The sequence below is a fragment of the Lissotriton vulgaris genome, chromosome 3_1 (assembly GCF_964263255.1).
Source record: "Lissotriton vulgaris chromosome 3_1, aLisVul1.2, whole genome shotgun sequence".
NCBI classification, from domain to species: Eukaryota; Metazoa; Chordata; class Amphibia; order Caudata; family Salamandridae; genus Lissotriton; species Lissotriton vulgaris.
Genome location: NC_141689.1, coordinates 2,001,353,976 through 2,001,380,275, shown reverse-complemented (window position 1 = coordinate 2,001,380,275; position 26,300 = coordinate 2,001,353,976). Strand labels below are relative to the sequence as shown.

Here is a 26,300-nt window from a genome sequence, read left to right as displayed (position 1 = left end):
AACGCAATAGTGGTAATTCGTCTAAAGGGGGTCGTGGTGGTTCGCAACAGGCGTCACGTGGTAGAGGTCGTGGTGCTCAGAATGATCGCTCAGATAACTCATCTAATTCTAATAACTGTTTTGATCAACGTGGATCATCGCAAGGACGATCTGCGCAGTACAATGTAGACGATTATTACGTCGATCAGGGAACTGACGACAGTAATTACTAGGACAGCCAAAGACAAGGAGAGGGAGTGGTATCAGTTCCGGTTGATCAGAGAGGGCCTTATGTCGCAGTTGCTACATCGGGCGTCGTTGAGCCTTTTCTGTTGGACACTGGTGCAGCGAAAAGTTCTATCATGCATTCTAAACTCCCTGGCGCACCTTTGGCTGGCTTAACAAATGTTTCCGTTGGATTCTCTGGCGCCCCCGTTAGCAATCCAGTTTCACGCCCTTTGCCCCTTCAAATTGGGCCACGTGAGCTAGAAGCTCCGTTGATTTTAACCACGGGTTGTGGCGAGAATCTTTTGGGCCTGGATTTGCTTAAACGTTTGTACGCAACTTTGTATTGTTCTCCTGCGGGTGTAAAGCTTACGTTAGGAGAGAGGGTTGTCTCTCCTATGTACTTGTCTCTTGATAAGCTTCCACCGGAATTGAGTTCTCTTCCTGCGTCTTTGTGGGCGACGGGTCCAAATGACGTGGGCCTACTTGATATCTCCCCTTATGTTGTTCAGTTGAAAGCTAATGTGCGATTGCCACGTATTCCCCAGTATCGTATCTCCCTTGATGGTGAACGAGCGCTGTTGGCGATCATCTATGATTTGATCGAGAAAGATGTTATTGAGGAGACTCGGGGAAACGTGTGCAATAGCCCTGTACTGCCTATTCTTAAACGCACAGATCCTACAAAACCGCCTGTTTATCGTTTTGTTATCGATTTACGGGAGGTGAATAAAATTGTGGTTCCTCAATTCCCTGTTGTGCCTGACATCACGGCGCTCCTGACTCTGATTCCAGCTACTGCATCATGGTTTTCGGTGATTGATTTGAAAAATGCGTTTTTCAGCATCCCGATTGCCGAAGAGAGCAGGGACCTTTTCGGTTTCTCTCTCGGTGGACGAAGCTTCCGGTTCAAACGCGCTCCTCAGGGCTACTGTGAAAGTCCATCGATTTACAGTCAAGCCTTGAAGGGTCAACTGGATGCGTTTCGGTTGCCGGTTGGTGCGGCTTTGATCCAATACGTCGATGACTTATTGGTGGCTGCCGATACTCAGGACATTTGCAAACTTGCTACGGTGTCATTGCTGCAACATCTCTGTGAGCTAAATCATAAGGTGTCCCCTTCTAAACTCCAATATTGTTGTCAAGAAGTAACCTATCTAGGTCACTTATTGTCAAAGGAGGGAAGGAGATTGACCCCAGAGAGAATTGCAGCGATTGCGCGAATGGCTGTGCCAAAAACCCAAAGAGATGTGCGTGCCTTTCTAGGCATCACGTCGTACTGCAGGCAATGGATTCCTAATTTTTCATTGCTAGCAAAACCATTAGTGGCTCTTACGTGCAAGGATGTTTCGACTCCTTTACCATGGACGGAAGAATGTCAGAAAAGTTTTTCCGAATTACGTGATTCATTGTGTTCGGCTCCTGTGTTGGGTACTCCTGACTATAGCAAGCCGTTTACATTATATGTTCACGAGAGAGAAGGTTGTGCTTTGAGTGTCTTGACGCAACCTTTTGGTGGTAAGCAGCGTCATTGTGCATATTTTTCCTCGACCTTGGACCCAGTAGCTAGAGCATTGCCGAGTTGTTTACGAGCAACAGCGGCAGCTGCGGTCTCCATCCGACAATCAGCAGGATTGGTCATGGATAATATGCTTACGGTGATGGTTCCGCATGCAGTCGATACTCTTTTAAATCGTACGAAAACTCAGCACTTGACGAGTGCGAGGTTGTCTGGGTACGAGTTGACGTTATTGGCAAGCCATATTCAGATAAAACGTTGTAATGTCTTAAATCCGGCAACTTTGTTACCAATTAGTGCAGAGTCAGATGAAGTAGCAGAACATGACTGCTACTTGAGGACTGAAGAGGAAACAAAAGGTCGAGTGGACCTTAAAAACACCCCATTGGAAGATCCGGATGGTACTCTGTATGTGGATGGGTCATGTTTTAAGTTGCCGAATGGTGATGTGACTACTGCTTATGCAGTTGTAACATTGAATACTGTTGTTGAGACTGCAAGATTGAATCAGAATTCTGCCCAAGCTGCGGAATTGATTGCTCTCACTAGAGCATGTGTGTTAGCAAAAGGTAAACGTGTGAATGTGTACACCGACAGCCAATACGCTTTTGGTGTAGCGCATAGTTTTGGACGATTGTGGCGAGAGAGAGGTTTCTTGACGTCGCACGGTACGAAGATTCAGCATGGCCAGCTTGTGAATGATCTTTTGGATGCATTGACTTTGCCTACGCAAGTTGCGATTGTTAAATGTAGTGCGCATCGTAAGGTGACGGATGATGTTGGTCGTGGTAACGCGTTTGCAGATGAGATTGCTAAGGAGACTGCCCGGAACCTTAGTACTCGAATGTATGTGACGAGTTCGGTTAGGTGGCCTACGGAATCGAGTATGTGTGAAGACACCATTGAAAGTGTGAAAGAAATTCAGAATGAGGCCACCGAGACTGAAAAGGCGAAGTGGAAAGAAAGTACGGGAAAGTTGGATGCGAGTGGTTGTTGGATTGACTTGTCGGATCAGAAAAGATGGTTGTTGCCTGATGCGTATGTACTGGCCGTTGTGACAATGGCACATGGGTTAGCACATATTAGCGTGAAAGGCATTTGTAAATTATTGTCGCCTGTGTGGAAGAATGATGGAATTACGAAATGTGCTGAACAATTGGTGAAGAATTGTATGGTGTGTATGATGTACAATCCTGGCAAAGGAACCCCAACTCCTCCTGGCAGTTTTGCTCCCCCTTCGTATCCCTTTGAGGTGATTCAATTGGACTTCATCCATATGGAGCGATGCAATAACCTGAAATACGTGTTAGTTGTGGTTTGCGCATTCTCCCGATGGATTGAGGCCTATCCTCTCAAAGACAATACTGCTTTGTCTACTGCGAAAATCCTATTGAAGGAATATTTTCCTCGGTATGGAATGCCTAGAGTCGTGTGGTCAGATAACGGAAGTGAGTTTGTTGGAAGTGTGATGAAAAGTGTGTGTAAGGGCCTTGGAATAAATCAAAAATTCCACAGCGCCAATCATCCCCAGTCAGCTGGATTGGTTGAAGGGTACAACGGCACCCTTAAACTAAAGCTAGCGAAGATTCAGGCTACGACTGGTCTTTCGTGGCCTGACGCTTTGCCCTTAGCATTACTGTCAACTAGGGCGACTGTACACTCCCGAATAGGGCTTAGTCCCTACGAAATAGTGTTCGGCCGTCCTGCGAATGTGTGGGGGGTTCCTAGGCCAGGAATGTTTTCTGATCTTGAGTATCCAATGTTGATTGACTATTTACATGACTTGACTGCTAAACTGAGGTTAATTCACCAACAGGTTTACGACGCATTGCCGACGCAGACGGAGGGTCCAGGCCACCAGCTCCAGCCTGGAGACTGGGTGGTGACACGCAACTTTTCACGCAAGAATAATCTGGACCCGAGGTTCACCGGACCTTACCAGGTGCTCCTGGCCACGAGGACTGCCGTTCGTCTTGAGGGGCGTAAAAATTGGGTGCATGCCACCCATACGAAGCGAGTCCCTATCCCTTTACCGGCAGACCTGTGGGTAAGGAAAGGCATTGCGTCAACAGAAACAGAAACATTGCCGGCGTTTGTACCTTTCAGCGACGCGCAGCCTGTTGGAGAATCCTCAGCGCAGCAGAAAGGCACTGTTGAACAATTGTCAGCAAAAGACTCAAGACCAGAACAATCGACTGATCAGCAGGACGCTGTCTCTTCAACGGATCCTTTGTTCGACGAGCAGACACGTCCCGGGAAACACCGATATTCTTTGCGATCTCGCACTAAGGACAAATAAAAAATTTTGCTTTTCTGAATTAACGACTGCATTATCCCCGTTTCCCGTGATCAGTTTTGAATATTCGTATCACTGTGATTTTATATATATATATATATATTGAGCTTCCTCCCTTGTATCTTTTTACTTCCACAGCCGAGAGACTTTGTGTTTGTATATACATATTGTGTATTGAAGGCCGTAGGGCCGCGCGCGTACTTCCTTCTGGATAGTAGGTCTTGACGCTAGGTCAAAGGCCGTCGGTTCCCAGGAACTCCTGGGGATTGACTATTGCTACACAGAACGAAGTGCGTCAAGAAACGTTGCGGACGGTCGTAGGGAATGGCATTCTCGAAGCTGAATGATTTGGAGGGAGCTAAGGCGCACAGACTTAAGCTGCAGCAACTCAGTCGTACCGAATGTTTTATATTTCAATTGTTTGTGTTATTTTTGACTGCTTCTGCATTATTGGCGGGTGGGGTGTACTATACGATGTCTTACTTCTTACCTGCTACACCTACTCCTACTCCTTACCCTAATCTTACCTCTACTGCTTCTCCCCATTCCTTTCACATGTTACCGGAACACGAGCAGGCTAGACGTGTAGAATTCCGCAACAATTCCTTTATTCAGCTCCTCCATCAGCATCAGTTAGTGGTTAACACTACTAATTGTTGGGTGTGTGGGTTGATGCCACATACTACGGATAAGGGAATTCCATATCTGGTGTTACCGTATAGTTCCCAAGGGTCAGCTCGAGCGTTCCAAACAATGTTTCGGAGCGCACTGGGTTTCCACCCCATTCGAGAACCACGTTCCCCCTACTCTGGTCCTACCTCGTATCAGAAGCCTTTGTCGATAGCCATAGAGGATTTAGATAGCGATATCTATGATCCCTCGCTTATCCCTGAAGAAGAGGTACAAGCCTATAGAGTCCTGAGTAGAGGTGAATATAGTGTGTTCACTAGCGAAAAGCAGCTTAAAAGCTCGCCTCCAATATGGGTCGTACCCCACACTGGTAATTTTTGTCTTATGGGTCGTGGTCGAAGATCGCAAGCCCGACTTGGAGCAAGTGCTTGCACTGAAAATTACATTCTGCCGATGTCCTCGTCCCCTGTGTTTCTGGCTGCCAAGGGTACATACTTTATCTGCTATGACCGTGCATATGCATGGTTGCCCGCTGACTTCATGGGCTCATGCTTCATTGCAAATTTGTTGCCTCCGACGTTCACTGTAGATGCCGATTATCACAAGACTAGAGTTGTACGAGGCGTAATTAGCGAAGAGGATACTGCCGGTCAAGAGGCAGGAGACTTTTTCAAGGGTTTCCTCCCGTTTTGGGGACCTATGGTTAACAGTAGGAACCTGAGACAGTTGACTCGAGTGGTAGAATCGACAGCTAATATTACTGCCAGTGCCCTTGGTAATATCACCACAGAACTTCAGGCGGAGAGACTTATGACGTTACAAAACCGTATGGTTTTAGATGTCATCTTAGCAGATCGCGGTGGGGTATGTAAGGTGATCCATTCGAGCTGCTGCATTTTCATTCCAGATAATGCTCCAACTGTTTATCAAGCCATCTCGAGGTTGCATAAGATCTCCGAATCCATACACGTGGATGTAGGGGATTGGACGCTGCTGGGGTGGTTTTGGGGCCTGATGTCGACTTGGGGTTGGAAAATTTTGATGATCATCGGAGTTGTGGTAGTGTTCCTGTTCACGTGTTGCCTTTGTGTGCAGTGTGGTCCTGCCTTATGTGGCCTTTGTGCTACAACGTGTATGAGACAACCATCTGTTACCAAGGGGACTCAGTTGGACAGAGCTATGCTACAGCGACATCTCGATGGTCTGATGAATATCGAATATGATTCCGACTAGTGCTTGCCTACATGAGGGCAAAAGGAGCGTCTGAGGTTCCGTGACAATTGTAAGTGGTGCTTTCGACTCGTACGAATATGGTCGAGTCTGGTATCTATGAACCGCAAATGACGAGTTTAGTAAGTGTGCGCAGTTTCGCTGTGCTAGCTTAAACCGTTCATTTGTTATGTGGGTTTTTCATCTGTACCCACGGGTTCCATCTTAGATACGGCATCCATTTTGTCTCTTGCCCTCAAGTAGCCAGCGAACGGACGTTGTCCGCTTCGCGACCCTGGGACTCCCAAGATATTTGCGGAAGACACATGTTCTTTGTAAATGTCTTTATGACGAGGGGGATGCTACTGTAAGGCAGATGACGCCGCATGAGGCTCATCTTGCCGCACGGGCTTATTGTCTCAGCCGTGCATCTCATTAGGCACGTCCCTTTGATTCCTGCATCTCGTGTTTCCCGTTACCTCCCCTTTTACACCCTTTCCGATCTCCCCACTGTCTCCGTCTTCCTCTACACCTGTCCTTGTTCCTATTTCGATCTGTTTTACTGCTGATTGGAATTTGCTAATGGTGGGAAGATGGGTTTTTACAGTTGGGAATCGCCAAATGTTTCCGCACTAATGTTTCGGACCTTATGTGTTTCAAAGTGACCAAAGCGACCCCTCTGGGGGATAATTGTGGGAACCGGGTTGTAAACTTTTGTGTTCAATGTTGTCTTATGGGTAAAAACTGTATAAAAGGAGCGATCCACAGAACCAATTTGAAGCAGTCTCCCCAAGTTGCACGCTGTGTACTTGTTGTGATCTCTGTGTTCCCTGCAGCAAATAAACCTTGAATCTTTGACGCCGAAGGAAGTGTCCCGTGTCTCTGTGACTTGTACGCCGGAGCAGGTTACCCACGAAGGTTTCAGGTGTTGTGCCCTGGCACCGCTGGGTCTTACAGAACCCAGTCCTTCAGCCAAGAGAGCAAAGATCCAGATGCTGCGGAAATTGAGGGGTATCTAGAGGCTGCCTCAGTAGATAAACTCACATAGGATGATAGGAATATCTTGGAGGTAAATTTTACTCGAGAAGAAATACAAAGGGCTTTTAAGGACCTTCCTTCGAGGCAAGCAGTAGGACCTGATTTAATACCGCTACAATTTTATAAGAAATTGTTTTTAATTCTAGAAGCGGATATTAATATACTGATGGTTTCAATTCAAAATGGAGCAGTGCCGCCGGGGTCTTGGGGAGAAGCGTCAATGGTGGTTTTTCTAAAGAAGAATAACATTTCTACTGATCTCGGTTCATATAGACCAATTCGCCTGATGAACAGCGACACCAAGGCTTATTCTAAAGTTATGGCTAATAGGTTGAGCTTGGTAATTGGTAAGGTGGTTTTCCCCCGGCAGCCCGGGTTTATTCCGGGGAGGGGCACAGCTGATCACATTAGAAGGGTATTTACTCTGTTTGACAGCACGGCAGCCTCACGAGACCCTATGTCTTTAATATTGCTGGACGCTGAAAAAGCCTTTGATAGGGTCTCGTGGGGTTTTTTGTGGGCAATAATGAGTAAATTCAATTTCGGGAAAAAATGCATAGTTGCATTAAAAGCCCTATATAGATGTCCGGGTATTAGGCTGAGAGTAGCGGGGGAACAGAGCGAGGTTATAAAAATTGAGCGTGGAACTAGGCAAGGGTGCCCCTGTTCCCCGCTGCTTTTTGCCTTTTACATTGATTCATTTATAAGACATATAGAAATGAATGAGGAGATCTGTCCAATTGTTTTGAATGGTTATGAGACCAACATTTTGGGATATGCAGATGATTTGGCAATTACATCATCAGTACCAACTATAGCGCTAGCGGAAATTGAGAAAGAGGCAAACAAATATGGGCTCCTGTCAGGATATAAGTTGAATCAAGGGAAAACACAAATAGTTGTAAATCAATTTGCCATGATAAATGATGAGAGAGTTACAAATTCTGCTGTTTATTTGGGCATCACGATAATGTCCGATTTATCTAAGGTTGTGGAGGAAAACCTGACCCCAGTGATCAGAAAGGCTAAATTAGATTTAGATAGGATGGACAATTTACATCTAACAATAATCGGACGCTGCAATGTTATAAAGATGTTATTCTTGCCCAAGATTTTATATTTTTTTCTAACAATTCCTTTAATATTTAGCAATAATTGGTTTAAGGAAATTGATGGGGTCTGCAATCGATTTATATGGGCGAAGGGCAAAACTCGAAGGGTCATAAAACTGCTGGCACTTTCTAAAGAACGGGGAGGTCTGGCGGTACCTAATTTTAAGGGTTATTATTTGGCAGCAGCCCTGCAATATTTTAGAGGACTCCTAGGGGGGAGCACGAATGATATATGGAGAGGTAGCACTGGCAGTCCGGACATATATGATTTGCTGGTCCGGGATTCTAATAAGGGACTTCTTACATTTAAGGAATTAACTACTATAAAAGAACGAAGTTTAAGGTTCTCGGCGCTGCTATATCAGTTTGGTCTATTGTCCGGAAAAAAATTAAGTTAGGGAGAATGAATTTTTATACCCCTTTGTATATGAACAAGCTTCTCCCAGAGGTGTTCCATGATCAAGTGATGAAGCGGTGGGTTAACTCCGGGGTTGGAGCAATAGGAGATATTACGGACGATTCCGGTATAATTTCATTTGAAAGGGCACGTCAGCTATATAATTTAGATTGCAGAGATTTTTTCAAATATTTACAGATAAGATCAGTTATACAAAGAAAACAGGCAGGGAATTGCAAGTTTAAAAGGGTGGATCTCATGTAGCACCTTCAAGATGAGAAGGGCTGTTCAATTTCACAACTTTATGGGGCATTATGTCAGTATAATGATGACAATAGAGTAAAAGTATTTGATAAATGGAGAATTAAATTGAATTTAGCCGGGAATGAGGGTGAAAAATCACTTACGCTAGCAAATTCTATTGTAAAGGTTGGAAATCTGCAGGCACAGTGCTATTAGACGATCTATGAATTGTATTATACACCGCACAGAATAGCCCGTTGGGTGGGGAACGAGTGGGATATCCTGCCCACGATGTCAAAGCTTACAGGCGGACACAATTCATATGTTTGCATCTTGCCCAAATCTAGACCCTTTTAAACAAGCAATGGAAAAATCTTTTAAGGAGGAACTGGGGATTCCTGTTAAGCTAACAAATGAGGTTATGATTTTGGGGGTAGGGAAAGAGGGGCAGGATATACCCCATCAAGAATTTATATTTATTGCAATGGCGTTAAGTCGGTTATGCATCGCAACTGTAAGGAAGGACCCTAATCCTCCGTCATTCCACCAATGGCTTTCAAAAATGCTAGCTATGTATAGCCTGGAGAAAGCTTTATATGAAAAAAAAAGGGCTGAAAGCGATGCAGCTTGGTAAACGGGTTTGGGCTCCGGTCGAACAATGGAAACTAAGAGTAGAGGGTTAAAAGGGGAAATGTTACGTTCATACAGATAGGAAAATAGCTGGTCTTGTTGATATTGTTTGACATCCAGTTTTATGCTTTGATTTTTTTCTCTCTTCTCTATTACTTTATCCAGTCATTTCAACTCCTCTTCTCTGTATATCCCTTTTTATCATTTTTTGCAATTTGTTCTGTGTCTCAAGATACTAAGTTTCTAATGGCGAGCACTTGTTGTATTATATATATATATTGAATTGAACAATTGCTGAAATTATATTATCTGATGATGAACAATAAAAAAAATGTTAAAAAAAGGTTGGGATTGGTCCCTTTGTGCTTCAACTGTGCAACTTCACCATGGAACTGGAGTGTCAGGGAAGTGACTCATTTGGACTTTGTCTTTCGACTTTGTCCTGGACTGACCCAAAAATGGCAAACGGGAACTGGCGTAGGAATTATCTTGTAACTTATCGAGTAAGACCAGCCTTTCTTCTTGTGTTTAGTAATAAAATTTGACTACTCAACCCCGGTTGGCCTCGGATGCATCAGGGAGCATAAGTCGAAGGGCTTGGAGTCAGAACTGGCACTAAGCCACCAACAGCAGAAATTGTGTGGGTCGTTGGACGAATATACACTTGCAACATGCAAGGCTTAAATCCTGTCCTTTTGGGGGAGACATCCCTGTGCAATGTCAGGCGTTTTTAGAAAACTTCAGTAAAAAGAAATCAAAAACTCTATGAGTGGAGCTCCAGATCTGCATCAAAGGGCATGGAAAAAAGGAAATTAATTCAGCACACAGAGGTTTTGCCTATATGTGGCTCTGTGTCTTCATGCCTGGAGGGTGGACAGAGTCCCGCTGGAGACTGACGGAGCTATCTGCTTGCACACAGGAGCTGTTGTAAAGATTTTTCCATTAGTCTGGGGAAATTCACAACGTGAGGTATCTGAGGTTAGATAAAATATTTACCAGAAAGAAGCTCATCTATAGCTAAAACTATAAGGCCCATTAAAGTTCTTGATCCATTGTGCCTGCCATCATTTTTACTTCAGCTGTTTAGGTCAATAGTTTTTAACATTTCTTGGAGTGAATTAATTACATACTCCTCTCGTGTTTAAAATAACTATCCACATATGCTGACTATGTATATTCAAGAACAATAACATGTTCTTCTTGACAAGGAACCAAACATACTTAATAATTCAGCAATAGAGGAAAGGCGATCTAGTGAAGATACACACCTAAATATATTGTTGCTGAATCGTGGCATTGTACCAGATGTTTTACTTATTTGGGCCTGATTACTATGGCGGTCGGTCGGACGACTGACTGCCGTCATATCGGGCAGGTAACCATTCGACAATGAGTCGATGGTCCCACCTGCCCTAATAGGACAGGACCGTTGTGCAGGCAGTCGTAAAATGCTTTTATCTGCTACAGCTTGTTCTGTGGCCCAGGAAAAGGACTCCAGCACAAGCCGCAGAGGAAAAAGGCACTTTGTGTACATCCATGCACTGTGTGCCAGGCACATGGTGCAAGGATTTGTCGGGGGCACTACATGTGCACCCCAGGCCACTTAGCAGTGGCCCATGGGGGACGGAGGCCCTGTTTGGGGCCCCCAAAGTCTGTTTCTATCTGCCTTTCCATGGCGGTGGGACCACCATGAAAAGGCAGTCAGAAAAGGGACATCCTAATTCCTACAGCAGTGCCTGAGCAGGTACCGCCTCCATTGTAGGGATAGGAGTCAGACCGCCTCCCAGAAGGGTCTATGCTCCGACCACCAGTATTGTAATCCGGTGGTGGGGCTGATGGCCTCGGTGTCTGGTGAAATGACAGCCCATCGGTGGCGGTCCGTGCGCCATTGTAATTAGGCCCATAGTGTCTAGTGTTGACATTCTGTAGGAAATGTTTGCACAGAACACAGGTTGCTTTTTAAATAGATAAAGACGCTTTATACTATTAGAATGTTCAACTGTTTAGAGGTCTGTACAAGTAGACTTTTATGATGACCTCCAAGCAGAACAATATATGTATTAGGAGTTGCATTAAAACCAAATGTGAGGAAATATACTGCCACAAGTATGGAAACAATGGTCTTAATGCACTCAAACGTGTAAAATCAAGCTTTTGAGATCTGCAACTCTGATATAACAAGTGAACTGTGAAAAACAACTGAAACATCCACAATGGAACGGGAGGACTTAGAGAGAAGAGCTATTAATGGTGGGATACACAAATAGTGAAGCTTGTTTGTCAGAGTGTAGTCGTATTAAAGATTTTTGACAAATCTGGTTCATGGAGTGCAATGTTCAGAGGTGGTAAGAGGAGCAAAAAAACAAAAAAAATATCATGTAGACAGCAAAAAGTGTCAAGCTGCCAAAATGATCAAATATATGCCAATCCATTTTCCAATATCCAGATTTCAGATGTTCAGCACCATATGGTGTATTTTTTCACTCTGTATTGTCTGTTGAAAGAACATTAAACAACTCATCCTCCTATATATGGTTGTAAGATCAACTATCGATATTAGCGTAATAAAACAAGCTACATTTTTCTTTTTTGTGGCTTTCTGTAGCGCAAGTAACATATTATATTTTGCAACCAGTGGTAGGAGGGAAGAAAATGCCAATCAAATTGTAGTACACAAATATGAAAACTTGAAGCACAGATACATATGTAAAATGTAGTAGGCGTACAGGAAATATTCCATAGCAAGGTTACAAGACAGATAAAAAAGAGAAGACACCTCTCAAAAATCAACAGTTTCCTATTTTTATAATTTTATTTTTTTGTATAAACCCTTTTGAAACACTTTACATAAATTAACTCCTCTGAGACTAATATTTGATGTACAGTAAATTGTTATTCTTATAAAAATCCATAAACAACTTGTCGCACATAATTTACAAAAAAAGACTCTGGGTTTCCCCTGCATGTCCATTTCAAGGGTTTGACTCGCCATGTTTTTCTCACAAGGTAAACCATGTCGGCATTGTAAAATCCATGATTAAACTTCCATGGTAGCATATGTCACTTGTGCCAATGTCCTTCTACAAAGCAGCACAGTAAAAGCTGTTTTATCATCTATAAACAGTAATTTTCTCCAACATATTTAAAATTAACAGAGATATATACCACATCCTATGCAGAGAAAGAGAGACAGAGAAGAGAGACTACTTCCTGTAAGCAAAGGTCAACATGTTGTTAATATTCAGAAACACTGTTTGAACCGTTTAGTGAAGAACAGTGCTTCAAAGAACACAGATACAGCCTACTGAAAAACCTATAGGCTTCAGTTATACTGTCCAGTCCGAGTGCTGTGATATGCATATGTAAACATACTTTTTAAAGCAAATCACCTTTAAGGTCATTCAGAGAAATACAAAGTTTTTGTTAGTCGGGAAATCAATCCCGTGCAAGGCTCTTTCTTTTTAGAGTCCAAGTCAGATTGTGCTACAGAAAAAATTCTGAGCAAACATGTCGTTTAGGCTCAAGAAGTGATGCAGCAAAATAGCTTCTATCTTCTTTTCAGAAGATGTGTACTCAGTCTCTTTGGCAGCCTACAAAAGGCCAGTGTGTTACCTTTTACCAATTTCACTTTGTCTCAGAAACTGCATGTTATTGGCACTGTCTGCTAGCTCTGGGTATTGCTCCACTGAGAGTACATAGTACCCATCATATCCTTGTACTTTGCCCGCACTTAGCAGCTGCCTTTTCTCACCCTCTGTCCACAGCCGGGCACCCTCCTCTCCATCCCGCACTCTCTGTTGGTCTCTGGCCCAAGCGTTTGAAAGTGCCCGTTGCCTGGCCTGCTCCAGAATTCGCGCTTTCTCCTCATCCAGGGTCATGCCGTAGCGAACATGGAGCGCCAGGGCGCCATACTGCATTTCCACGTCAGCAAACCTGCGCGTCCTGCCATTCACAACCGTGGTCGACTGGGATACGGTCACATTGATGCCATTCTCCAAGGCCTTACGACCACTTGTCAGACGCAGGGTGCCAAGATCACTTTCCGGCGACGTGGTTTTGATGAAGTAGTGAGTATCCTTCCCCTCGATGGTGAAGTGGAGATTTTCAAGGTAGAAGGCATTGTTCAAAACAGCAGCCACCTTTATGCAGTCCTCGTTTGCAATGTTGAGAACGTTGGTGAACACTTTGCCTTGGCTTACAGCCAGCATTACTCCTTTTCCAATCAGGGATTTGACAGTGGCAAACCAGAGCCATGATTTCTCACCACTGGACCTGCGCCGGCTTATCTGAACTTCTGGCATTTTTCCCAGAGACAAGAATGCCTTTGCCTGCCTTACCACTTGCTGCTGTACTCCAGAAATGGGCTAAAAAGAAAACAAAAAAAGAGAGGTTGTAAGAAACACAAATGATATACAAGACACAGCAGCTGATGTGCTTTTAAAATCATATAAAATGGAATATTCACCCTAGGTAGTTATTTTTTAAGTTAAGGGCTTGGATTAGTGCAGCATTCTAGATACCTATATCCATATTGCGGTCATAACATTATATTGAGTTTTCGTGCTCATAATCTAATGAGGGTTGGCAGAATTTTATGAACACACAGTACAGTTGTGCGTGCTGGAATTCTGCAAATATGGTGGAATTTCAGCATCTGCAAATTTAGATTAAGGGTATGGTCTTGGTACTTTGTCATTTCCTGCCCATACATTAGCTTGTTCTTTAATACTACACTTACCTGCTCTGATGAAGACCACAGACTATAGCAATAGGGCTGAACTGTGAACTTTTACTTCTGGGACAGAACACAAAACGTATTCAAAGCACTGTCAACTGCACGGACGTTTTTCGTTGTTGTGGTTTGTAACATATTTGACCATATTCTCATATTAAATTTCAATTTCATTCTATATACTTTTTGGTCATTTAAAGTATAAAAAACAATTCTTGTAGACACATATTGAACAGTTTGTATGTGTAAATACAGAATCATTGCGTGTTTTGGGATTTATTCTGCAATGTACTCGGAATTCATATCCTAGGGAACAATTGTGTTCCCCACTTAGAAAGAATATGATATTTATATTAAGATCTATACTTAACTATACTGGAGATTTTTTTTAATGTGGAGTTTTGTTTTTCATGATTATTATCAAACTTGGAGAGAGTTCCGTTGATAAAATACTTACATCTTGAAATACAAACTTCCTAAATAGAATACGTCAAAAAGTGTTGCTCAAAAAATATATGTCATGAAGTTCTAAACCTCGATTTCAGAGCACATACTAAATATTCTGGTCTGATAAAGGTTCGAATTTTATGTTGAGGTAAACTCACAACAATCTGGCCTCATTTATGTATTCACTTCCATAGGGAAAGGCACTGTCTTCGTGGAATAGCACTTTCCCATCGTCTTGCAGAAAGGACAAAATACGGAATAACCCAAAATGCACTCTTTTAAATTACAAAACCTGTTCCTTATGGAAAAATCACCGCCTGGCGCAAATGCAATCCCGCAATAATGGAACCGCTTCCGTCACTCGAGCCGGCCTGTTTAGTGGCCACGCCATGACAGCACTGCTCTTCTGGGGCTCTCCTCCCTCGTCTGCAATTGTGGAAGGCCTTGTGCCTTCGGTTTTTGATCTCGGAATGCATGAAAATAATACCTTTGTTCACTCGATCAAAAATTCCGCTTTGCAGTTTAGCACCCCACTTACCTTCTTTCATGTGAAGTGCTGGAGCGTCGCGCGCATTTCCCTAAATGAAGGAGTTGTGAACGCGCCCTGTGTTTATCATCTCGGCTGCTGGACTGTCAGCAGGAGATTGCACAATTCTGCCACTGCCCATTTGAATACTACAGAGTGGGTACGACCGGCGGACGTCACGCCCTGCTACGGGTGCCGCCAGGTAAGTCACCAGCCCATGATTTACATGCTTTTTCATGTCTGCGTCTTCCGCTGCCTTTGTTATGTTTACTGCGGGGTTTCATTGCCTGCCCCCAGACATAGTTTGAGATGAATCCAATATTTTAAAGCTTCCACTGGGAAACTTTCCCGTCTAAAAAGGTATTCGATGCTCTATTATTCATCACGGGTTTGTCTGTGGGTTGTTGTTCCATCTGCTTTGTTGAAAACAAATTAGGCATTGCTGCAAAACTCTGCCTAATGCAACAAACGCAAAAGAAACAGTCAAAAGAATTTTAAGTATTGCCCAGGCATTTCAAACGAACAATTTAACGGCAGAGTGGATCACAACGCGGCGCCTGGATCAGGAGAACAAAAGTCCGCAGGCACCGAGGAATACGCGGATGCCTTGGAATAGCTGTGCTTGTTTAATCATTGCGCCTCTGTTTATCCTTGGTTTTGTTTCTGGAGCAGAAGAGAAAATTAAGCTGGGAGCGAAGGGAAGGGCGTGAAGCAAGAGCGCGCGCTTCTTACCGGTACGTCGTCCCATTGCTGGCTCTTCAAAAGTTCATACGACGGCTCTCTCAGATCGAATTTGGGAATAGGGAAGCCAGGAATAGCGTTGTGTAGATGGAAGCCAAATGTCACCAGCCAGCTGTTAACATCTGCATTGAAGAGAGACAAGGTAGATAAATGTCACAAAACACGTAAATTGGTTTTGGCGCCCTTTTATCGTCTTTATAGATCAGGTCCCATTGGGTCTGGTGCCCCAAAACAAAGAAATCTCTAGTTGCTAAAATAATAGCTTCAGAATTGCTGGGGCTACCTACATCATCTGAAATTCTTCGCGTGTGGATTCACAATAGTGTTGCAATTCCCTCTCCTCCAATATTCCCTGTAGAAACCCAGCCACATTCACATTATCTTTGCGACTGCAGCGGCAATCGGTAAGATTTAGAATGGCTATGCCGCAGGCCCCCCTCGCTTGCCAACCCCTGTCAACACCCATTAAGGCGCCGGCGGTAAATGGACTGACAAAACTGATTTAAGCCAACTATTACCGCCTGCGCGCCTTCCACTGGGAGAGGAGCGGCCCGCATCACTAAAGAGGGTACACTTTCTTTAATCTGGCAGGTGTGAGAAGTTTAAATTGGTGAGACCCTCAAGAAAATAGTAAGAACTCTGAGATAATAGATCCTATGATTTGGAAAAAAATCCGCTCATTTGACTATTCCCTGTACACCTACAATGTGCTATTTCCTCACCTAACCCTGTGGAAGATTTTTGAAAAGTGAAGCGACTAGAAATGGAGATGGGGACATAAAACGTGGTGCATTCATGCAGGCAATCATGAAAGACCGGTTCTTTCTTATCTGCAAATATTCAGTTGCCTGTGGATTAGGAGAGTGCTAATAAGTCGAGCGACACACTTTTTCATTGTAAATTAAAAACCTATTAGCTTTATGTGCCGTCTCTGGTCGTTCCCTTTGATGTGCTCTGTGATCACAGCAGGATCAAATGAGAAAGTGGCTCTGAGCAATCTTCTACTGGACCCTACTGTGAAGCTGGAGCATATGAAAAAGGACAAGCCTAAAAATCATTAGGAAATTGTGTCGAATGTCTCATGTTTCAGGGGCATTGAACACAGCTGGAACCAAAGATCCCTCCGTGACTAGTAAGTGGAACATTTTGGAACAGGGTTAGAGAAGGTTTTATCTGTTGGCTGAAGGTACAGCCTAAGGCAACACTGGAACGAAGCCACAGATTCCTCTCTTTCAGGATGTAAATTGATATTTCGAATGTAGTCGAGTTCTTTTTGAGAATGTATCCACATCACTATTCACGCCTCTCCCCACAACTCACAAACAGCTGGTCTCAATAGAGTCCACTAATTTTGGGCATGTGGATTCCAAGTCAGCAAGCTTTTTCTGTAGTTAGCTGTGCCTCACTTGAATTACAGAAATTTCGACACGTGACTCACACCGACACACTTTACTCCGCGGTGTTTGTCCTGTAAAGCTTTGATCATAGCTCACATTTAAGAATGCCAGAAATTAGATTGGGACTTAGAAAATGGATCACAACCTTTTCACTTAGTTTTCTAATCCGTATTTTCACCTCAACTTCGAATGTTTTTACTTTGAAACGTGTGGTTCGTTTTTACTCTTTTTAATTTCCCTATCAGTAGATGGGGAGAGCTAAACTATCTAATCTTCAGTCCCCCTCCTCTATGAATTCAGCAATGTTTTTTAAGCCAATTCTGAAAATTATTTGTAGCCATGCTCTTTAACAGTGTGGATGCTGTTCAGCATGGCTAAAAATTATAATGCAAAAATAGGATCATAATACATTCGGTGCTAACACACATTTTATAAATAAAAAAGCTCATTAACCCTGGCAGAGTCATAGCACTTTTAAAAATTATTTTTAGCCACACTGCAAAGCATCCGCACTGCTGTACAGCATGGCTACAAAACATTGGCAAAGGCAATAGCTCCCATAGGCAACACCAATTGGCTTTGCCAATGTTTGTTATTCTTTCCTATTATTCTACATGATGACCTTAATGTAGACGCCTTCAATGTCTGCTTTTTCACTTACAATGGTCTTTCTTCTCAATCGGGAAGACTTCTGCTGCTCTGCGGCTATGCATTTCTTTTACTGGCTGTGACCTCCTATCGAATAGCTGTGTCAGGAAGGAAATAGCACCCTAATTGTCCTGCCAGTGTTTTTCCTCATGTAACAATTCCTTTTCTTGTGCTAATGTCTTATCTTTTCAATGTAGCAAACTTACTGGACTATTTTTGTTAAGTTTCACATTCAAAAAATGTTAAAGCCTAGTGTTGAAATCCCACTAGTAGGTAATAGCAGAAAAAACATTGCTCCAATCACTATGGTCAATGCTGTTTAGAACCTGCCCCGGCTAGACCTTCTCAAATGAAGGCTTGGCATAGACTTTATGTCTAAAAAAAATAGCTGTGTTGGTTATGGGCACCAGGATTTAGATTTTCTAGCAGATCGACGATTGTCCTCTTTAATTACACACATTAAATTAATGTATACTTCTAAAAAGCAGTCCAAAGCCACAAAATACATGTCGCACTGCCAGCAGGGATCAGCTGACCCCAGATGAGGAGAAACAATTCCTGGTGCTGGATTTAGTGACCTGGTTTCAGTTCACAAAGCACCTTAAAATGTAATGTAAGTTAAGAAGGGCATAAGGGACAGTAGAATTCCCATTTTGTAATTAAAGAAGGGACGCGTAGTAGTCAATGATTCTTCAACATTTATTTAGATCTTGCTCTACGACCCTCTCTTTAGAGGGGAAGTATTACAATGCAAGTTATTAAGAGGGGATTCAAACATATCACTTGCAAATACCGGCTTACAGCTCTTCGAAATCCGGTGGGGAATAGTACTGCAAGCATCTCTTGGGGCCATTTAAAGCTTGGACACTGGAACACTCTTTCTTTCCCGTTGAACAAGCTGGCCTTAGGAAAAACAAATGAGGTAGTCCCTGCATGCCACATTCACTGATAGCTATCAAAAAATACAAGCACCCAATGCGGTGGAGGAAACTGGAGAGAATGAGTATTTGCTCATTTGATCACAGTGGTCAGGTTTGAGACAGGGACAATACACAAGCTAAATAGAAAAAAATGATCCATTTCATTGATTAAGCACCCTCCTTTCATCTTGACCCATATTCCATTATTTTTTTTTTTTTATTGCACAAACTCAATTGATACAGCTTCAGGCCTATAACCTCTCGGGCCGGCCGCATCGCAAGCATATCAGGCAAGACTAGATCTTATATTACACAGCCCGTCGGCCGACAACCCGGGCAAGTATATGATTTGCATGAATTGTTATTTTGTTATAATTCTTACTCCCAAGTTAGGGAATAGAGATGTGGCACCATTAAGGAATGCAGATAATGGGTAATTAATATATTTGACACCAACAGTGTAAGTTACAATTGGTTGCGACCTACTCTATATATATATATATTTTACTTTCTAACAAAATATGACATAGGTGTCACATGACGAACTGCATTAGTCTCAAGGGAAGACCTATAAAAACGGATTATGGTTCATCTTTACTAATTTGGGCAAAGCGATGTTTATGTCAATAAAACAATCTGTCAATCCAAGATACCCTCTACTTTGCTCTACGGTCCTAAATATTTTTCACAGCCAAGCATAATCTTTACACGGAAACTGTTATATTACATTTCACACTTGGAGGCATTAAAGTCAAGCTAAGTCTGGTTATATAATGATGTGCTACAGACTCATGGGAGCGCCTTCTGAGATGCTAATGTGGATGATATACAGAGAATTTTGAGCAACTTAAGTTATGAATTTATTTTGAATAAATGTACAATATAAGTACTAGATACTGAGCTTTCATTTGGATTCCTTGGTAGAATAGTATCTATGCACAAAAGAAATAAAAAGCTGCTTAAGACAAATTAAAAACAAAATGTCAAATTAATGTATTGCTTCGTTTTGACATTGAAAGGCTCTTTCCTGCGTGTTTAACTATTTCTTTAGTATTTTAATATTCCTAGTAGTTTAAGCTGCCCATATAGTGGGCATAATATGCGTGTCAGGTTACACAGTTTTCACCAAATACTATTGGATAGTTTGAAATGCTTTTCAAGAACGGTCACTTACATCCTACTTATCATGCACAATTCCACATGTGTAGGTGGCAACTAAGCAAAGTATTTGTGAGCGTTACCAAGAGAGTGAAAGGGGTCTAGACCAGCCGCGCAACACCCATTGGGCTCACAGGGCTTCAGCCCCCCCCTCCCCCCCCCCCCCCGTCGTGTGTGTCAGCCCGGGCTGACACAGCTTTGCAGGCTGGCGAGCATCTAATTGCAGCCGCACCCAAATACTTAACAGGTCTTTAAAAGAACATTTACTTGTAAATGAGGCTTTTGTTGTGTGTTCACACCTTCTTACAGCCACTCTGTCAATCACTGGAAGAATTAGCCCCCCGTCAGAAATATTTTACAGCACCCCCTACCCCCGAAATTTGGCTCTAGTTGCCCGCCTGGTCTAGACAATACAGTCAAAATGCAGTGAACACCAACAGATTCTTCGTGGGCTGTCGAAAACATTTGAAATGTTTTCCCAACAGTGTGAGCGACGGGAAGCCTTCTATGCATAATGTTTAGTTAAAAGAATAACTAAAACATTTTTTTTTACTATTTAGCTAATGATGTAAGCCTTTTCCCCCAATTCTCTGCATTCTATAGACATACACTTATGAATCTAGAGATTTACGGTTTCTCTATGAATGGAGCCCAAATATTTCACACTGGAATAATGTCTGACAGATATGAATACTGACTATCTGAACTGTCAATATTATTTCATTATTTAAAGAATTTAAATATAGTGGACTAACTAAAGAGCCAATCAAAAGATGTAAAGTAAAAAACAAAAGTGAAACATTTTTCTGACAAACAGTATCCCGTAACAGTTAGATTGTATACATGAGTAATTTAAATTGTTAGTGTAACACCAAACTCTGAATTATCTGTGCCCATGCATCAATGTATATTTACCTGTTATATAATCTTTAACATCGTGTATTTTGCTAACTGGATTGTTGTTCCTAAACATGTATAGGTTGAATGGTGCAGGATCCTTTCCAACCCTTTTCCAGATCCCAATGTCTGGCGTAGTCCACCGACCTGCCAGAATGTCATAGTCTCTTTCTCCAAAATGAATCAACTTTGTTAAGGAATCATAAAGGCCTCCATGGAATCCAATCACCAACTGAAAATCAGGGTTGGAGTCAAAATAGATCTCACCATAAGCTGTATATTGAATTTGTTTAAGCATTAGACCATTTCGGCTAAACACAGCCAGTGGTGTTCCAGTATTGTCTGAAGCAATGTAAAACTCTTCACCGTTGCTAAACTCCATGGCAAAAAGGTGTCCTTGAAGGTCATAGTACATGCAGGTAATCTGTGAGCTAGAATGGTCATAGACATGAGTTATCCTGGTTGGGTAATTCAGATCTGCATAAAAAAACTGAAGGTGCTTCCCAAGACTGGTTTTACTGGAAACTCGACGACCAAACCCATCATGACGATATACCACTGTCCAGCCACTACCTTTGCTATAGACTCTGGTGAGAAGGCCCTTTGAACTATATTCAAATATCTCAGTCCCTCTTTGACGCAAAAATCCATCTTCATCCAGCCGGTACTGAATATCGCCTAGCCGAGTTATCCTGTCTCTTAGATCGTAGCGCAGTGGAGTCAGACGTCCACTGTTGCTTGGGTTGAGCAAGTGAAGATTGCCATTCAGATCATAGTTGTAGCGCCACATGATCTTTTCATTCAGATAAACTGTTTGGAGCTGCCCGTCAACATCATACTCATAAGCATATTTTGTTGTGTTTGCAAATGGCCCGATCTTAATCTCTCGTTTGGTGACTCGCCCCATATTATCATACTGAATAGTAATCCAGTACATTAATGATCGCAAGATTTCATACTGAATTTCTTTGATGCGGCCATGAGCATCAAAATGTTTTGTGTATGTCATCTCAGCTGTCGAAATAATCTGGTTTATATCATAATAGATGACACCATATTTTCCAAACTGGTCTACTTTTCCGGAAATGTCATCAAATTGATAAAGCTCAATGGGCAGTGGAGTTTCATTGATAACCCCTTGCATGCTTGTTACTCTGAAGCTATTATCATAAGAGTATTCAAACTTTGCATTCACCATGCCGTCCTCTGTAAAGCGAAATATCTGTCTATCAATCAACGGTCCACTCTGCCGATATCGAATGGTGCAGGTAAAGCCATCATTCTGGAGGTTGACCATTTTCAACACCCCTGCCATTTCATCATACGTGAAACTTACTCTGGTGCTATCGTACAGTATCTCAGAGAGTTTTGTCTGCCGTCTGTATTTAAACAAAACTCTCCGACCAGTTCCCAGAAAAGCAGTTTGCAACAGCTGCCCTTCCTCGTTGTAGTCCATTATCACCGAGGCATTGCTTTCAGGGGGGTTGTATATGTTCCGGTAGTATCCAATAGAACGGATAGTCTGCATGGTGTGACGAGCGACGCTTGGCATTGTGATGGCAGACAGTCGATCGAGCAAATCATATTCGAAGATGTACTGCCGCTGACTGTGAAGCAGAAGGACCATGGTCTGAAAAAGAAATAATATACTCTCAACATTGGTCACAAAGCAATACTCAAAATATTACACATTTTTTAACATAAAAAATAAAAGAAGAAACTTTCAAAAATTAAATGAATTCTCAAATGAGTTCTCTTGGAACCATACTGTTGTGAATAAATCCCAACCATTCGTCTGGATACCTAATTTAAAGAGCTCTGTAATGATTTGACTCGGGTTTATACCCATCTGTGTGTTACAACTGCACTGTTCGTTCGTCAGGCACTTCCAGCCATGCAGCAGATTCGCAAAGGGTCTGGAGAAGTCACATATACTAACACAAGCCAGATCAAGGTTGGATTTTGAGAAGCAATGTTTTAACAGCATAAGGGGAAAGCAATGCTATGCCTAGGTAGTGTCTAGTTACAGACATGTCCATGTAAAGCCACTCACTCCCTGACACGGTTTCATTTATTGTCAGTAATACATTTCCATTCTACAGAATATGTATGGGTATATGCTGCTTTATACACATGTAATTAACAGTAATTGATTTATGCACATTGTAAATATAATATTTAGTCTGAAGCTGGTAAAAAATCTGTCACGGCTTAGATTTACATTGTACCTCAATTCGCAAACCAGAAATAATATACACGGCAATTGTTTAATCAGTCAATTTCATTTGATTTACACCAAAAACAAAGGAAGGTGCTAATTAGTTCCTAGTAGTTGTGATTCATGTTGTCATTTTAAGACCCTCCGCACTCTCAATTTTCTCTTAGAAAGTTGCCATCTGTGTGCAAGACGGCCTATGCTGGCCATGCCACAGAACAGATGTATGTGATTGCAGTTGTTTCAATGTACATTTTTCTCTCTCTCTCTCTCTCTCTCTCCCTCTCTCTCTCTCTCTCTCTCTCAGGATCCAGAAAAGTTTTCATGGATTGGTCCTGAGAGGAATTCATGCATCTACCTCGGTGGCGGGAGGATATCTCAATAAGCAAATGAGAACAACCTTTAGAGCACTCCTGACTCTCAGTTTCTCCCTACTGGACCCCTCTTGGACAGCGCTTAGAGACCTCTTCGGTGATAATGCGCTATATAAATACCCCATAACATAACATAACATAACATAACATAACATAACATAACATAACATAACATAACATAACATAACATAACATAACAGAGAAGCAGCAAAGGAGAAAATAAAGAACAAAAACAAAGATGCTCCATTTCAATGACACTTCAAAATAGTTGAGGGATTATTTCCTAATCTAAAACCTGGCGTAGACATAGCCTGTTTTACATGAAACACGCCACCTGCATCACACTCAAAGCTATCGGAAACTGAACCGATTCAATCCATGCAGAGAAAACTACCATCGCAGATGGTCAGCAACACGCTAGAAGCTAGGGCATTGCTGACGAGAAACAAAAAAATAAAATTGAAAAAATGAGAAGGAATGTCAGGCCTTCTCGATCTAGGCTTCGAGCATGTGAAACAACATGCCCCTCTACATAAAAATGGCCCCAATTCTCCTGCAATTCAGAAAATGTTTGAGTTACCTTTTCAAAGAACACCACACCTCTAAAAAACGTGATTCATTGTTTTACTGTAGGCGTAGGGCCTGAATCACATATATTTTTTGTCCACCAAAGCTGAACTTGGCGCCATAAAAAGTGATCTGTGTGCATAAATTGTGAGAGCCCGATTTGCGTTGTCCAGTTCTGTGGGGTTTTACATTAGTACATTGCAAATTGTGTGGTAAACAAAATGCAAGTATAGTGAATTTTCTCTCTATACCAAATTTAGTTTTGGTAAAGAAAGATGCTACAGCTGCTAAGAACACCCACAAACCTGTATATTTGTTGAAATTGACAAACATTTTGTAATACCTTTCATAATTGGAATTGCAATGTAAACTATCCTGAAAAAGGGAAGAGTAGCTGTGTTTCCGATGTGGGACAAAAAAGGGTACCCTACCATATTTCCTGCCAGTTTCATCATGACTGATGGTTTTTTAGAGTATTAATTGCATGAAAGGTGCCACCACCCTACCACCTCACCTTACTGTATTTGCCTTTGGACGTCATACAAGGCCCTGTATATCAGCTGCACCACGACCATCGTGGTTTTTGTAAATATCGGGTCCAACACAGTGAGGTCAGTCTCGTCATGCTTTTTTCCAGGTGGCTCCGAGATTATGCTTTATTCATGCTAAATCTACCATTCATTCGGCTGCTTTTCTGTTCAGCATTAAATATGACATTCAGCGATCACAGGCTTATGTCCTTTCCATGATCAGTTTAAGATGTGATGTGAAAGGCTTTTTCTACAAATTCTTTTGCAGTTGCAAATATATCTTCTAATTTTGAAAGTGCGTAGACCTGATATTCACAGTTGGAATTGATGCTGCCCTCAAGGCTTGAAATGAACTGACTGCACCCCACAATGTTCCTCATTAAAATTTGAGGTGTCTACTGTAGGTTATGTGGATGGCCAGCTTGATGACAAATTTCAGACTCAATAATTTCTAAGTCACCTGTCAGTTCAGATACTTCAAAAGAAGCGATGGTCCTATTCAGGGTTAAAATCATAACACAAGCAAAAGGCATGTTATCAGGAAAACTGGATAGAGAACCTTCTCCCCATGCAAAATAGCTCCAAGTGCCACAGACATCTAGGACACGCATTCCAATGAAACCAATTTGAGCTGACCTAGTTACACTACTGCTGGGTCAATGACAGCAGTTTTAGCCAAGCGGAAGTCATTGTTGTAAAAGCCACTGTGCTGCTCCAATGAGGGCTACTAAAGGCAAGCACGCACAGTAGCACGCGCCCTTTGGCAGTGTTGAACTTTACTAAGGCATTTGAATAACACATTCCACTAAGGACCCACGCGCTGTCGTTCAAGTGCAGCCAAATTTCCTCCATCTTGCTTTAAAACAAGATCCCCCAGTGCTCTCCTGCTATTTTGAAGCAAAGCTATAAACAATGTATGAGCTAGCAGATCCAACTACACGGATACCGGAATTCTTCTGCCTGACACACACATAAAAAGCATCCGCAAGCTTATTCATGAATTATTTACAGATGACTTAAGTTATCAAGATCCTGCTCGTGTAGATATGCTTTATGTGTTGAAAGGGCAGGTCCTGTAGATGTAGCTGTGACTTGTGAATTTTAAGAATAAATTATTTATAAGGGTTACGGTTATCAGAAGCTAACGAACAAAAGATGGCTTCCCTAATACAGAAACATCAATCACTCCTGTTGCTGCGGATTACAAATAGCAGTCTAAAAATGCTCTGATCTACTGATTTCAGCTTAGCAGGTGCCTTGATGGAAGCGACAATAGAGGTCTGGAATACGAAGTGTGAATTAAGATGTTAATCATTGCATGCACGCACTCACACACAAATATATATATATATATATATATATATATATATATATATATATATATATAGGGAAGAACAATAATGCAGTATTAGAACATAAACAAAATAAAAATTCACATTTATTGAAATGTTCTACATATTTATACATCACTGAAAAAAGGTTGAAGTGACTGTCAGAGTTGAAATATAATAAAAACGAATGTTTAAAAAGAAAAAAAAAACACTGTGATTCACCAGGTATAGTTTACAGAGCTAACTTTTATTTGCACCCCAGCCATGCACTCACTGCCAATGACTTCATGTATTGCATAACTCATGACATGTTAAATGACATCATTGATGACATCTCAAATTAGGTCATTCTTGACATTATTGATAACATCATAGTTATGCACAGCGCAGAGTTATTGAGTGTACGTACATGTGTGGGCTCATGAAATGGACACAGCACATATCTTGGAGGGAATGGGAATGGTTTATGTAGAAATTGATATGGTGAACCAATTGCAAATCACTAAAGTTTGCTTTGCAGGTATTACTCCACGTTGAAC

The 26,300-nt window shown here is 42.1% G+C and overlaps 1 protein-coding gene across 3 annotated transcripts in view; it reads right to left on the bottom strand.

The window, feature by feature from the left end:
- Window positions 1–12,066: 12,066 nt before the first annotated feature.
- Window positions 12,067–26,300, bottom strand: part of TENM3 (teneurin transmembrane protein 3) — a 1,290,943-nt gene continuing 1,276,709 nt past the window's right edge. For all 3 annotated transcript variants that reach the window (XM_086962461.1, XM_086962463.1, XM_086962462.1), the window contains 3 exons: window positions 20,763–22,374; window positions 15,716–15,846; window positions 12,067–13,642 (listed from right to left, as the gene is read on the bottom strand). In XM_086962461.1, the coding sequence (XP_086818587.1) occupies window positions 12,887–13,642; window positions 15,716–15,846; window positions 20,763–22,374 (2,499 nt within the window). In that variant the 3' untranslated portion in view covers window positions 12,067–12,886. The remainder of the gene's footprint in view (window positions 13,643–15,715; window positions 15,847–20,762; window positions 22,375–26,300) is intronic.